This window comes from Thamnophis elegans, chromosome Z (assembly GCF_009769535.1).
Source record: "Thamnophis elegans isolate rThaEle1 chromosome Z, rThaEle1.pri, whole genome shotgun sequence".
Lineage (NCBI taxonomy): Eukaryota > Metazoa > Chordata > Lepidosauria > Squamata > Colubridae > Thamnophis > Thamnophis elegans.
This window is the reverse complement of record NC_045558.1, coordinates 37,012,890-37,025,754: the sequence shown is the minus strand read 5'-3', so window position 1 is coordinate 37,025,754 and position 12,865 is coordinate 37,012,890. Positions and strand designations below refer to the sequence as shown.

Below are 12,865 nucleotides of genomic sequence, written 5' to 3'. Positions count from 1 at the left end.
TTACTACCGACACATCCTGTGGCACTAGTCTATGTCATTTTCAGAGGGACTCCACCTCAAATCTTCAAAATAGATGATGTTGGAGAAATGAGAAACCTTGCATTTTATATGACAGTCTTAATTTCCATACAGTACTATGTTAGCTGTGTTTCCAGGTGCTATTTATAGAAGATACCTTCTAACCCCAACTAATTAATTACTAGTTATAGGTGCTCAGTAGTGCAAAGCATATTTTTAAAAAATAACACCATGAAATCAATGCATAATTGCAAAAATATTAAAATACTTCCCTTGTGCAGTTTAAAATTAAATTAAGGCACAAACCGACAACATTCAGTTTAGATAGTAAACCGCTATTTACTTAACGTTATTTCTTTGATTTTATCCCAAAGCTTTCCTCGTACAAGAGAATACCGAGAATCTAATTCTCCCTATGACATAAGATGACACGCCGCCCCTGCGAAACTAATCGCATTCCGAAACTAATTGTTTTCTAGCCTGTGAATTGAACTTTGTTCCAGTTGACAGAGCTAAAATATCTCCGTAGCCACATCGGATTGTCTCTCTCATTCTAGCTTCGCTTCAAAGAGGAGGCGCCACTTTCTAGAAGCCGAGGTGCAAACGTTTTAGGCCCTCAACCATGGCAGCCACGACCCCTAAACAAGCTGTCTCTGTTTTTCAGGAGTTCCGCGCCATGTTTTACGTTCTTGGCCCCAACGAGAGCTCCTTCCGCAGCGTCGAGGAAGTTCCCGATTACGTGGACAAGGTGAGAGCTCCTAATCCCACCTTTCTAAGTGTCCCCCCTCCCTCTTTTCTGTGCAACAAACTGCTACAATACAATTGCGAAACCCGCTGCGCTTGGAGAACGCAGCCCGTTTGCAAATGTCTTGGGTGAAAACAGGACCTTGAAAATTCACTTTTGAAAACTCACTTTTGAATCCTCAGCAAGGAAGAAAAAGTTCCTCCTAATTTTTTTTTTTCAGATTTAGGAAGTGTTTTCTCTAGATTCTTTCCGCCCACCCCAACTCCCCCGCCTCCGCGAGTGGAAGGAGGTATTTATGAAATCGCCTAATCGCTTGAAAGAAGACCCTGTCTTTTGTGAATTTTGGAGTTAGGTTGTAATCTTTAGCCAATCTTAGCTGATTCCCAAAGAAGCTGGGTTTGAATGGCGGAACGCGAGAAAATTCGGTTCATGGCTGCACTTAAAAAATAATATCCCAGGAGGAAAAAAAAACCTGGTGTTTCTTAACTAGTGTTAAGAAAACTACATGAAGATGTTTAATGAAGTCACCAGCAAGCAAGCTGAACTGAAAGGAGACTTATTTTATCTTTTGAGGTGCAGCTCCCATTGTCTTCAGGTTGATGGAAGCTATACAGTAGTGCAATACATTTGGAAAAGATCCTGACATCTTTCCTGTTAAGCGATGGCAACGACTCCAAAGTATGCTATATTCTGAACCTGTCTTGAACGATATAAGTGTACATCTGGTAGACATAGCCTTCTTATTTTTTACTCCTCCTTTAGTTAGGAAGAGCATATTATTTTTCTATTTTTATACATTTCTTAGATTAGTGAACTTTTTTGCTTAGGTTTTTGAGTCACAACATAAATAAATGCAGAGGAGGTGGTTGCATTTGTATATTTTGGCCCAGTCACAATCTCTTAGCCCAACTTTCCTTTAAGAATATTTTTGGGGGAAAATGGAAGAGTGATTCTCTGTATGATGTCTTACATTGTATAGGAGCCATGGTAGTGTAGTGGTTAGAATGCAGTACTGCAGGCTAATTCTGCGGTCTGCTGGCTGCCAGCAATATGGCAGTTTGATTCTCACAGGTTCAAGGCTGACTCAACCTTCTATCCTTCTGAGGTCGGTAAAATGAGGACCCAGATTGTTGGAGGCAATATGCTGACTCTTTAAACCACTTAAAGAGGACTGTAAACACTGTATAAGTTTAAGTGCTATAGCTATCCTTTAAAATATGAAAAGGAAACAAATAATATATTATGTTACTGGCAGCAATACAAAGTGAGCTGTTGTTTCTTCTGAATAAAAGAGATGTATCCCAAGCAAATAAGAAAAAATTCCTGACAGTTAGAGCAATTAATCAGTGGAACAACTTGCCTCCAGAAGTTGTGAATGCTCCAACATTGGAAGTCTTTAAAAGAAGATGTTGGATAGCCATTTGTCTGAGGTGGTGTAGGGAGTTGGACTAGACTTCCAAGGTCTCTTCCAACTCTGCTATTGTATTTATTTATTATTTCAAAGCCAAACAATGGCTTAGAACAGTGATGGCAAACCATTTCGGCACCCAGTGCCCAAACCAGAACACACATGTGTGCTGAAGACCTGGAAACTCAGAGACCAAGTGGCCGATGTGCACATGCCAGGTCTTCTGGTTTCCGGCATGTGCATGCGTTCCTGCCAGTTGGTCTTCGTATGTGCTGGAGCGCCAGAAACCCGAAGAGCAGGTGATATGTACGTGCCTGATGCATCCTAAGGATGCACGAAGATCAGCTGGCCAGCGTGCATGCATGCTCTAGAAACCAGAAAAGCAGCTGGAGACAGCATGCGTGCCCACAGAGCGCTCTCTGTGCCACCTCTGGCATGCGTGCCATAGTTTCGCCGTCACAGGCTTAGAACAATGTAGAAATATAGTTCTGCCTTTCGTTCAATTTCTCCTCCTGGATGGAATCTGAGGTTATCCCTATAAGTATAGATATAATGCAAAGAGGGATTATTACTTATAATTAAAGCACTGCACTGGCATAAGACACATCTCTCGATTGGCTTGCTACCTTTTTGTCATGTTACTTTAAAATATGTTAATTTTTATTAATATTAGTGCAAATGTTTATTAGTCCAAATTCAATGTTTTCAATCTTTTTGAATTTTTTTCGAGGGTATTGTCACAGAATGCATTGCAATAATTCAATTCCATCAGCAAAGAAACATTTGGTGTTAGCTGATGATTCATACCTAAATGTGGTAACTATATGTCTTAAAAGTGAACTTGTGCAGTGCACTTCCCAAGTGCAGAACATCCTCAGAGCAATCTGGAAAACATTACATTAGTGTAATCACATGTTATGGCTATATATGTACAGTTTATCTACAATGATACACTCATTAAGATATACAGATAATGCTGTACAGCAGCAGTGGTGGGATCCTAACCGGTTTACTAATGGTTTGCAGAGATGACATTTTGTGCACCATGTGTTGCTGGACATGCGCAGTTGACTGAAAACTGTCCTGCGCATCTGCAGAAACATGCCGATGACAGCAGAAGAGCCCGGAAGCCGGTTCGGGGTCGTGGCAGGGCTGGGTTGCTGCCTGTTCCAGCGACCCAGGCCACCATATCATACCGGTTCGGCTGAACCGGTAGGACCCTACCACTGCTGTAGAGGAAGTGATATCAAAATATGAGTGTTTAAGTTTAGATCATTATTGGAAAGCAAAAGCAGAGGGTACATAATATGCTTATTTTTTTATGTCTGTTCCCTTTCATTTTAGGCAACTCCCTTGTTCATTACCCTGGTTTTGCTGGAGGTCATAATTAAGTGGGCTCAGAAAAAACATTTTTCATTCCTTCACAGTGACGATATAGCATCTCTTTCTGCAGGTGTCTTCTCAAGAATTCCAGAGTAAGTTTAATCTGATGTATAGTTTAGTTGACTCAGATTTAGAGAGGGGAAATGGAAACGTAGGGGAAATTCCTAATTTTTCTTAATGTTTTTCCTAAACTTTGATTTTTAATGATTTTGATGACCAAATATCTACTCATGTAATTTTTACCAAATTTGCAAATGATAAAAAGGGGCGATAAGACATCTCTCGATTGGCTTGCTACCAACTGACATGAATAAATTTCCAAATATCATGAAGCCATGAAGGAATTCCAGCAACTGGTGTGCATAAAATACAGTATTTTTTTATAGAGAAGAAAAGTTTCAAATGCTTTTATTTCTTCATCTTGGTCATGCAGTGTGACAGATGTCACTGTCTTTAGGAACAAAATATTGGTTTCCACATTTAATTTTTATAATGGAGTAATCTGGTTTAACTCTTTGATTCTCACCTTTTGGGAACTGGCTCTCACTCTAATAATTTAAGAGGTATAAACAGTTTAATATAATCTTTATAGACTAGTTGATGGGCTAAGAACAGCATAACGAAGTGTAAATGAAACTTCAGTAATAAATCAGTAGAATATAAGAATTGTTTAGTAATAAAGGACATTGCAATTGTAACTGTTCAACAGTTGGATATGAGTCAGTAAGATAGTTATTTGAAAAGGCACAACAAAAGAAGCAGTTCTGTTATATTCTGCTTTAAACAGACTCATTACTGTAATGTCTGCTAATGTCAAACTGGGTAATGTGTAACAAAAAGCAGGAAAAATTATCAGGTGGCTGGAAAGTAGGAAATCCTTTGCAGTTCTATTATATATCTGAGGAATGTGCAACTAGAGAAGGAGTGGAGGGGAATCTCGGCAACAACAACACAGTTTCCTGGTGTGAAAAATGGTCATTAGTCATTTTTTTTCAGTGCTGTTGAAACTTTGAATGGTCACTAAATGAATGGTTGTAAGTCAAGGACTTCCTGTAATCTAATGTCAGGATAGTTGGATTCCTGTATTAAGAAGGGATTTGGATTCAATAGCTTCAAAAGCTTTTTTTGAGTTATGTTCTCATGAATGAGCAATCACTGCTCTGTAATGTTACTTGTACTTTTTGGTTGCCTTGGCGAACAAGCATTTAAAATGTTTTGTTTCCAAAATATATTTTAATGTTGATTTTTTTAGAAGACTACATAATTGCTTTTTAAAAATATAATTATAGTTAGAAACATGATTTGATTAACCAAATATTATTTTGCACCTCATGAGTAGAAACATTCAATGCCTTGCTGGGTTACTCATAGGATTATACAGGAGACAGGTGTGTAGGCCCCAATAATATGAAGTGAAGACATGCAGCATTCATCACTGATCTTTTTACAGCAGAGTATCTGCATTGGCAGGCAGTATAGATAGCTGACCTTTGACTGGGAAATCCTTTGCAGTTCTATGATATATTGAAGTCTAATCTCTCTGCTTAATGGCTTGATAAGTATCCCAACATTATTTCCTTAAAAGAATGACAACTTTACAACTTCATTCTAAGCAACCTGTTCTGACCTAAGCTTCCTGATACAGTAAAAAGCACACAATTAGGTTAAAAAACTTTCTTTTTATTTCAATGGCTGTGAATTATATTCATTCACTGCCAAATTAATTAGGAATTACCTTGGCAAGGCCACACAGAGCAAAGAGTCCAAACAGAGTTTCAAAAGGCAAACTGACCAGCATGAAACAAATTGCTTCCTGCAAAGGTTCGTGTGCCTTTGCTCCGCTTTTATGTCCTAGGGAGGGGCCAGTTACCTCCAAACCTTACTCCCAAATCATCCCTTCTGTTTTAACTGTTCTTGTCTTCTGGCAGTTCTGCGCATGTGTGCACTGGGAACAGGGGGAGCCTGTTCCTCTGCCTCACTGCTGTCCGACTCTGGAGGCTCCAGAGGCAGCACATAACTCCCAGATGGCCCCCTCTCTGTCTCTGATGCAGCGCCCTCATCTAAGCCTTCCCCAGATTCCAGGACTGGCCCATGTTCCTCCCCAACCTCCTCGCTGTCCGACTCTGCTGCAAGCTCTGCAGGCTGCTGGCAGACCACAAAACAACCTTCTCAGAAGAAAATGTTGCATTTAGCAGGATTTAAGCAAAGCAAGCACTGAAAATGCCAATTTTTTTCTGCATATATTCAGAATTAAGTTCTTTGAATACAGTAAGTAATTCAGGTAACTATAGAACTTAGTTACAGTACTTGGAACAGGACACACATTTAGTGGTATAAAACAGAGGGAGAAAATGTGAGACATAACTGGACTCTAAACTGCAATCATTGTATTAATGTAAAGTTTTTCTCACTTTAACCAACACCATTAAACAAGTTTCAATAAAGCACTCTGGCAAACCATTATTGTACAATACGGTTTGTAAATATTAAAAATATGTAATGATGCTAACTCAATAAAACAACACTTAAAATTCTCAGTTGGATATTACTGAGACATATTTATTCAAAAACTTAATCAATTTTATTTATTATGTTCTTAAAATATGTGTGCTCTATCTGCTTATTTAGTTTCATCCGTCTCTGAACAATGAAATAAGAGGCACAATTAGGTTTATGGTTTAGAAGTTGTCTATTGAATAATATGAAATATGTTTGCTACTTCACTGCTATTAGAAATCTGTAATCATGCTTTTTATTGAAACGTGTATAATTATATTGATACAGATGCTGCTGAGTGTACAAATTACCATACAGTTTCCTAGTTAAACATTGATGCAGAAATATTTGCAGCAAATATTATAGTTGATTTGGTAGTTACTTTGATGGTTTGAGCTCCGAGCTTGGCGATGTGGTTGCAAACGTTTCATCCTCATTCAAAGAAACACCTTTGATGCACTTTGGATTATGCTTGCCTAGGGAAGCACCAGCCTTTAAATACCTTTCTGAGTCCTGATCTGATTTCGGGTTGTGTGATTGGCTGATTTAGTTGCTGAGTCAGAGTCCTTGGTTTCAAGTACTGTTTGTGTGATGTGCATTAGTGCTGGTATTGTTTGGATGCCTTCTGATGATGTCATGGTCTGGTTTTGGGTTGATTAAATTGCCTGTGTGTGATGTGGTCTGATTTCTTGTGAGCTGTCGAGTTATAACTTCGTTTGCAGCATGGCTGTTTGTTGATCTTCATGTACAAATATTGCCTTCATATACTAGTACCTAAGTGCATAAACTTTTGCAATGCTTCAAATGTTTATGCAATTGGGTGCATAAGATTCTTTAATTTCTTCTAGTTAGTATGATTAAACATTAATATGCACTTGAAATGAATTATAAACAATAGGAAAAAACTAAGAAGATTTAAAAATTAAAAATATGTTTTGTTCCTCCAAAATACAAATAGTTATTCCCATCAATGCCTTTCAGCGACTCCATTCTCAGGTAACCTAGCTGAAACTGTTAAAATAATATTTCAGTTGAACTCATTGTACCAAGGGACATGGCAGTGTAAATCATTAACAGCTGAGGGCCAGATTAACGTGCTATTGATAGTATCTTCCTCTAAGATTAATTTTCATTTTTTTAAGGTAGCAGTTGAAATTTGTGACATTCTTAGAAAATTTGTCATTAACACATTTACTTAGTAGATAAAGCAGAGTTCCAGGTATAGAATAAATTAAAAACTTTTTTGCGCTCATTGGAAGAATATGAAACAGTGGTTTCTGGCTTAGAAAGGAAATAACATTTGGGCTGCTGTAGTACTTAATATACTTTTAGTAAATCAGCTGAATCGAACATAATGTTTACTTTTTTTCTTATTTTGATTCACAAATAAGTTATATGACAAAATCCTTCAAAATTGTTCATGAGAATATAAATATTTTATTGAAGAAAAATATTAGAAATGAACTCTATCACTTTAATGATTTTATTTGTCTCAGGGCCCAACATTGGTATCTTCAGAAGAAAGGTACTGTATATATCTGTAAGAGTGTAGGTTCTCCTCTTCCTCCTCCTCCTCCATCATCATCATCATCATCATCATCATCATCATCATCATCATCATCATCAATAACCTACCATTATCAATATCCTTGTTTGCTTCCCCTGTGTATGCGTAGGCAGTAATATTATTAAACTGTTTTGAACTTACAATATTTTTGTAGCAAAACTTAGCTCTACTATTATGGCCAGGTTTACAAAAAGTATGCCTGACTTTTTGATTGATTCTTGATTAGATAGGTTTTATGCAGTAATCTTCATATGCATATGGTTGCCACTTTCCTTTTATTTAAGTAAAGGTTAGATAGCTCAGGCAAAATCTGCCCATCTTATATGGCGTAACAAATGGAGGGAGTTGCATACCCTACAAAAGTGCAGCAATGAATACTGGATAAAGATTTTTTTCTTCCTTGAGATCAGGTTGTGTCCCATCCCTTTGACCCTTAAGAAATAGTAAAGACAAGCCATTAAGACAGAAATATCATAATTAAGACAGGATCATATTTTATGATCAGACTTACATGAGAGAAAACAAACACAACCTTCTACAAAATGCATGCACATATATTGTTCTGAATGCTTTTTTTTGTGGAAGAACAAATTATAAAACTTGCCATAAACCGTGAAGAACTTACTTTAACAGTGCCTCCCTCCCCAAAGAACAAGGAATGGAATTCTCTTAGGATATATGCTATATTATGCTATATATAAGCTATATATATGCTATATAATATTATATGTATGTATGTATGTATGTATGTATGTATGTATGTATGTATGTATGTATATGTATAAAATATTGTTAATTTTCATTTGCTGAATTAGTAAAACATAAGCATAACAACAATGGAATAGGTTTGGGACATAATCTTAATAAATATGTGTTTTAAAAATATTTTATATCTGAAGTAATATCCTATTTATTTCAAAGAAAGAATATAGGACTGTGGAAATAATTTATGTCCCTAATTTAGGAAACATTTTCTGTTGCTTTGCCAATATCCTTTTGGAGAAAAGCCAGAGATGGGAATCCTGTGGGACCCCAGATGTTTCTGGGATTCAGTCTTGTATGTTTGAGTGTATAGTAGTGATCAGAGAGGATGGGAAATCAAATCTAATAACATGTGGAGAGCAATACTGTGTGAACATGTATATTCAAAAAGTAAAATATTAGTGTGCGCATACCACCTGTTTGCAAGTACATAAAGCAGCTGTGTCTTTCACTGGGTTTGCATGGTTGCCTTCCACATCTGGCTTCCCATATTTGGGGAGATCTTGTGTGGTTTAAAATATTTTTTCCATATTCAGTGGGAATAATAGTGGTGAAATATGGGTTCTGGCAGGCACCAAATTGTTCTGTGCACACGCCCAGTTTCCATATAGTGTGCTCTGCTACTCTACTATTCACAGCATCTATATTTCTTAAAGCAATTTTGCATCTTTAGACTTAATCTCAAATGCAGCCTTGTGATTAGAGGCCAGAACGATGAAGATTAAAATAATTTTTTTCTTTTTTTAAAAAAAAATCTGGTTATTAACTGAAAATAATTTGCCTGTTGGTGTCTCAAATACCAATAGCTTTTTATTCAGGTAGAAGTAGGCTTAAAGTTATAAGTATAATCATTTGTTTGTTAACTCTTTGACTTTGCAACAGTGTTGTTGGAGTGCTCCTGTGGTCACTTGATGAAATATCAGGCACTTGGCAGCCTTTGCATGACTACCGAATGTACTTCAAAAACACAGGCTATTTATCTCTTCCCCTTCTCTGCCCTTTGGCTCCTGTACTCTTCAGTCACTAACCCTGTACAGGATTGTGCTCTTTGTCATTAAGACAGCAGCTGATTTTGACAACTCTTTCCTCTTTCTGTTGAGGTGTACAGGCTGTGTGCATGAGCCTTTATTTTTGAATCCTTGCAAGCCTGCTGACAGAGACTTCAGGATGGCAATGGTGGCTGGATCTAGGGCACCTGCAGCTTTTCCACTTTAATGGAGGAACAGGATTCAGCTTTGACAATGTGCTGTGCTAGATAATTGTGGCTTCACAAAAGGTTAACCTGGCCAAGGTGGCGCAGTGGTTAAATGCAGCACTGCAGGCTACTGCTAGATCAGCAGGTCAGTGGTTCAAATCTCACCGGCTCAGGGTTGACTCAGCCTTCCATCCTTCCGAGGTGGGTAAAATGAGGACCCAGATTGTTGGGGGCAATATGCTGACTCTATGTAAACCGCTTAGAGAGGCCTGAAAGGCCTATGAAGCGGTATATAAGTCTACTGCTATTGCTATTATTGCTATTGCTATTGCTTGCCTTATCAGAAACAGGAGAAAGAAGATAGTGAAGGATAGTTGGATAATAGAACATATGGGAGCTTACCTATCCCAGCAGCCATTATGTTTGGTATTTGCATTGGGCTGAGGCAGGCGTTTACTGACAGATCAGTCTGCTTGACTTTGCTTGTTGAAAGTCGGCAGGTATTCATTTAATGACCGGCAATCCTGCTTAATGATGAAATTGGGAATTGCCATCACTAAACAAGGACTATCTGTAATGCTAATTATCTTTGAGGTGCCAAAAGTGCTAATATTTGGAATTGGCGTATCATTACCATAGTTTTTCTAAATTTAGACAGTCCAAATTCTTTCTAAGTCCTTGTTGTATTACACCTAATGACCCAAAAACAATTAACTGTCTCCCAAATGTTTACAAGCTGTTTATACATACCAGTATTTTAAAAAGGTTTTCTACTCCTTGTCTTCAACTTAACTGTCTTTTGAAATGGCTTCATTGAGAAAGCAATCAGAGTTCTTTTCAGTGACAGTAAAGTTAATGTGTTATATTCCAAGTACCAATCACTCTGCATTGTAAGAACTCATAATATTTTTGCTCTATTATATTTAGTGACTTTCCATGAATTCATATTGCAAGTAATATGAAAGTAATGTTGGTTTTCTACATAAATGCTATTGCAATATTTTGCTAACTCAATCATGCCTATTTTTGTAACAAGTCTGGATTTTACTGCATTTAGTTATTAAATGGTGAACTGTGTCACCATGCATCTAAACATTTACTCTCCAAACTAGTATTTTCTCTTTTGGGTTAATTAACATTTGTGCATATGGCTTGTTCTTGGGTAGCAAAAAAAATCCCTCTCTTTTCTTCCATTCCTAAACAATTGCTATATTCAGGCACTGTCCAATTTTCCTTCAATATTGTTCAAACAATGCCTATGGAATGCTTTAGTTTTCAAAGTTTCTAGTTTCATTTCATATTGCTTGTAGTAGTCATAGTTATATTATATTTCTGTAACTAGCTTTATTTCTGAATTTATTTCAATAAAGTTTCATTGGCTGTCTTGATTAATTATTAACCATTTGTTTTTCCACCACTACAATTTATTTAACCTGGTAAAGTTATCATTCACCAAACCTTTTTTGAAGATACTGTATTTACAGTAACATGTATATTTTAGCTTTTTATGTAAATCCAAAATGTAGTGTGTGCACTATATCAATATTCAGTTAAATTTATTTTTCCCAAATATTTCAAAAGAAAATAGTAAAATGATTAATAAAATTAGATTTCCAATTAATTAGGAGAAACAATTTGTTACAATATGTAAAATGCTACTAACATTAATAATGTGCTACAAATAAACAATTGTGAATAATATAAGATTTCCTAAATATGGTACAACATTGCATAATGATTTTAACTATTTTTTTAAAATATGGTCAATTATTTAATCTATTAGGAACTCTTGTTTGTACTTAAACAAACACATGTAAAGTATTGGATAGGAAAACAAATACTTGGAAAAATATTTGAGTTTTCACTTAGGTTCAGGCTGATATTTTAGATGTTGAAATTTTATCTCTTATGTGAGAGATATTTCAGGCTTTTTCCAGCGTAATACTTTTCAGGGTGAAGAAGTGTTGTCAAATTATTAGTTTTACATCCTGTAAATAAGAACTTAACACAGGAAAATGTTCTAACAGCTTTCCAAGATACTGTTAGCAAACAGATAAATTTATAACTGTTTGGATATTAAAAATGATCATACTTGTAGTGCTGAGTGAAGACAGGGAGTAAAACTCCCAGATCTTTCTCACTTTTTCCAGCATCTTCTGGACTGTTTGACTATATAATAAAATGTAAAAGCAGAATGGGGAGAAACTATGACCATTATATGTCACTGCCTATGCAGCTGTTCAGAAAAATATAAGAGACTTTAAATTTAAGACAAGTTGTTTTCCTTTTCCAATGTGAGGTTTGACAAGCACCTTACACATCCTCTTCTATCTTTATTTGATATAGTCCTTGTTATAGGACATACATATTTCACATGTTCCAGTATTTCTGTGTGTTTAGCTTGACAGATTTCAGTTAACCTTTGGTACTTGATGTGCATATGAAAATTTAAGAGATATCAATAATTTATTGTTTTATTGTTTACAACATTATTTTATAAATTATATATAAAATATATAAATAAATTAAGATATCAATTAATTATCTTGCTTTGAATTTCATTATACTGTAGATATTTATCTTTTGACATATTTTTGAATATTTAAAATTGGCTGATTGTTATTAATTCATAATATCACATTTTCAGTAGTTGTCCTCTAAAATTAATAACAGTTAATGCATATTTCTATGTAATTGGGTCTTTCACATGCAGAAGTCATTTTTGATGAATTTTTGTTCGAAATAGAGAAATTTTGAAATCAAATGGGAATGAATAAATTAATTAATATTTCCACTGTTTTTCAGTGAGAATTTGTCAGACTACAATAGACTATATCTTAAAGTTTCATTTGCAATGAGTACAATTACCAGCAAAGTTCAGATTAAATATATTCTTAATTAGTTTTCTCAAGAAGGAAAAGGGAGATTTAAAGAGTTAGATTTAATAAATGTTGCTTTTGACTTTGGTAAATGTTCTTCCCAGATAAAGCCATTGTAAATTAATTTCCATATTTGACAAAGCTAACCCATTAATAATCCTGTTAGTATACTAGTGAATGATTTAAAATATGCAAATTTGACTTATATAACTTCAGGTGTAAAATGTGTACTTTATAATTCATGTCTACTTTTAGCGACAACCCAGTGAAAAAAGAGCTCAATGATCAAATAATCTCTTCTGTGTCTGGATAAGTTCCAAAAACATTTATAGTACTTACTGAGGCCAAAATGAGAAAATAGCACCCTATGGCCATAATCCAAGCAGAATCATGCACTTTTTAGTCTTCTTGA

General features: G+C 35.8%; 1 protein-coding gene across 2 annotated transcripts in view; it reads left to right on the top strand.

Moving 5' to 3' along the window:
- Positions 1 to 473: 473 nt before the first annotated feature.
- AGMO (alkylglycerol monooxygenase) overlaps positions 474 to 12,865 on the top strand; it is a 162,963-nt gene continuing 150,571 nt past the window's right edge. The window contains exons 1-2 of one of the 2 annotated variants that reach the window (XM_032235225.1): positions 474 to 766; positions 3,516 to 3,646. In XM_032235225.1, coding sequence (XP_032091116.1) covers positions 641 to 766; positions 3,516 to 3,646 — 257 coding nt within the window. In that variant the 5' untranslated portion in view covers positions 474 to 640. The remainder of the gene's footprint in view (positions 767 to 3,515; positions 3,647 to 12,865) is intronic. The other variant, XM_032235224.1, reaches the window with a different exon arrangement.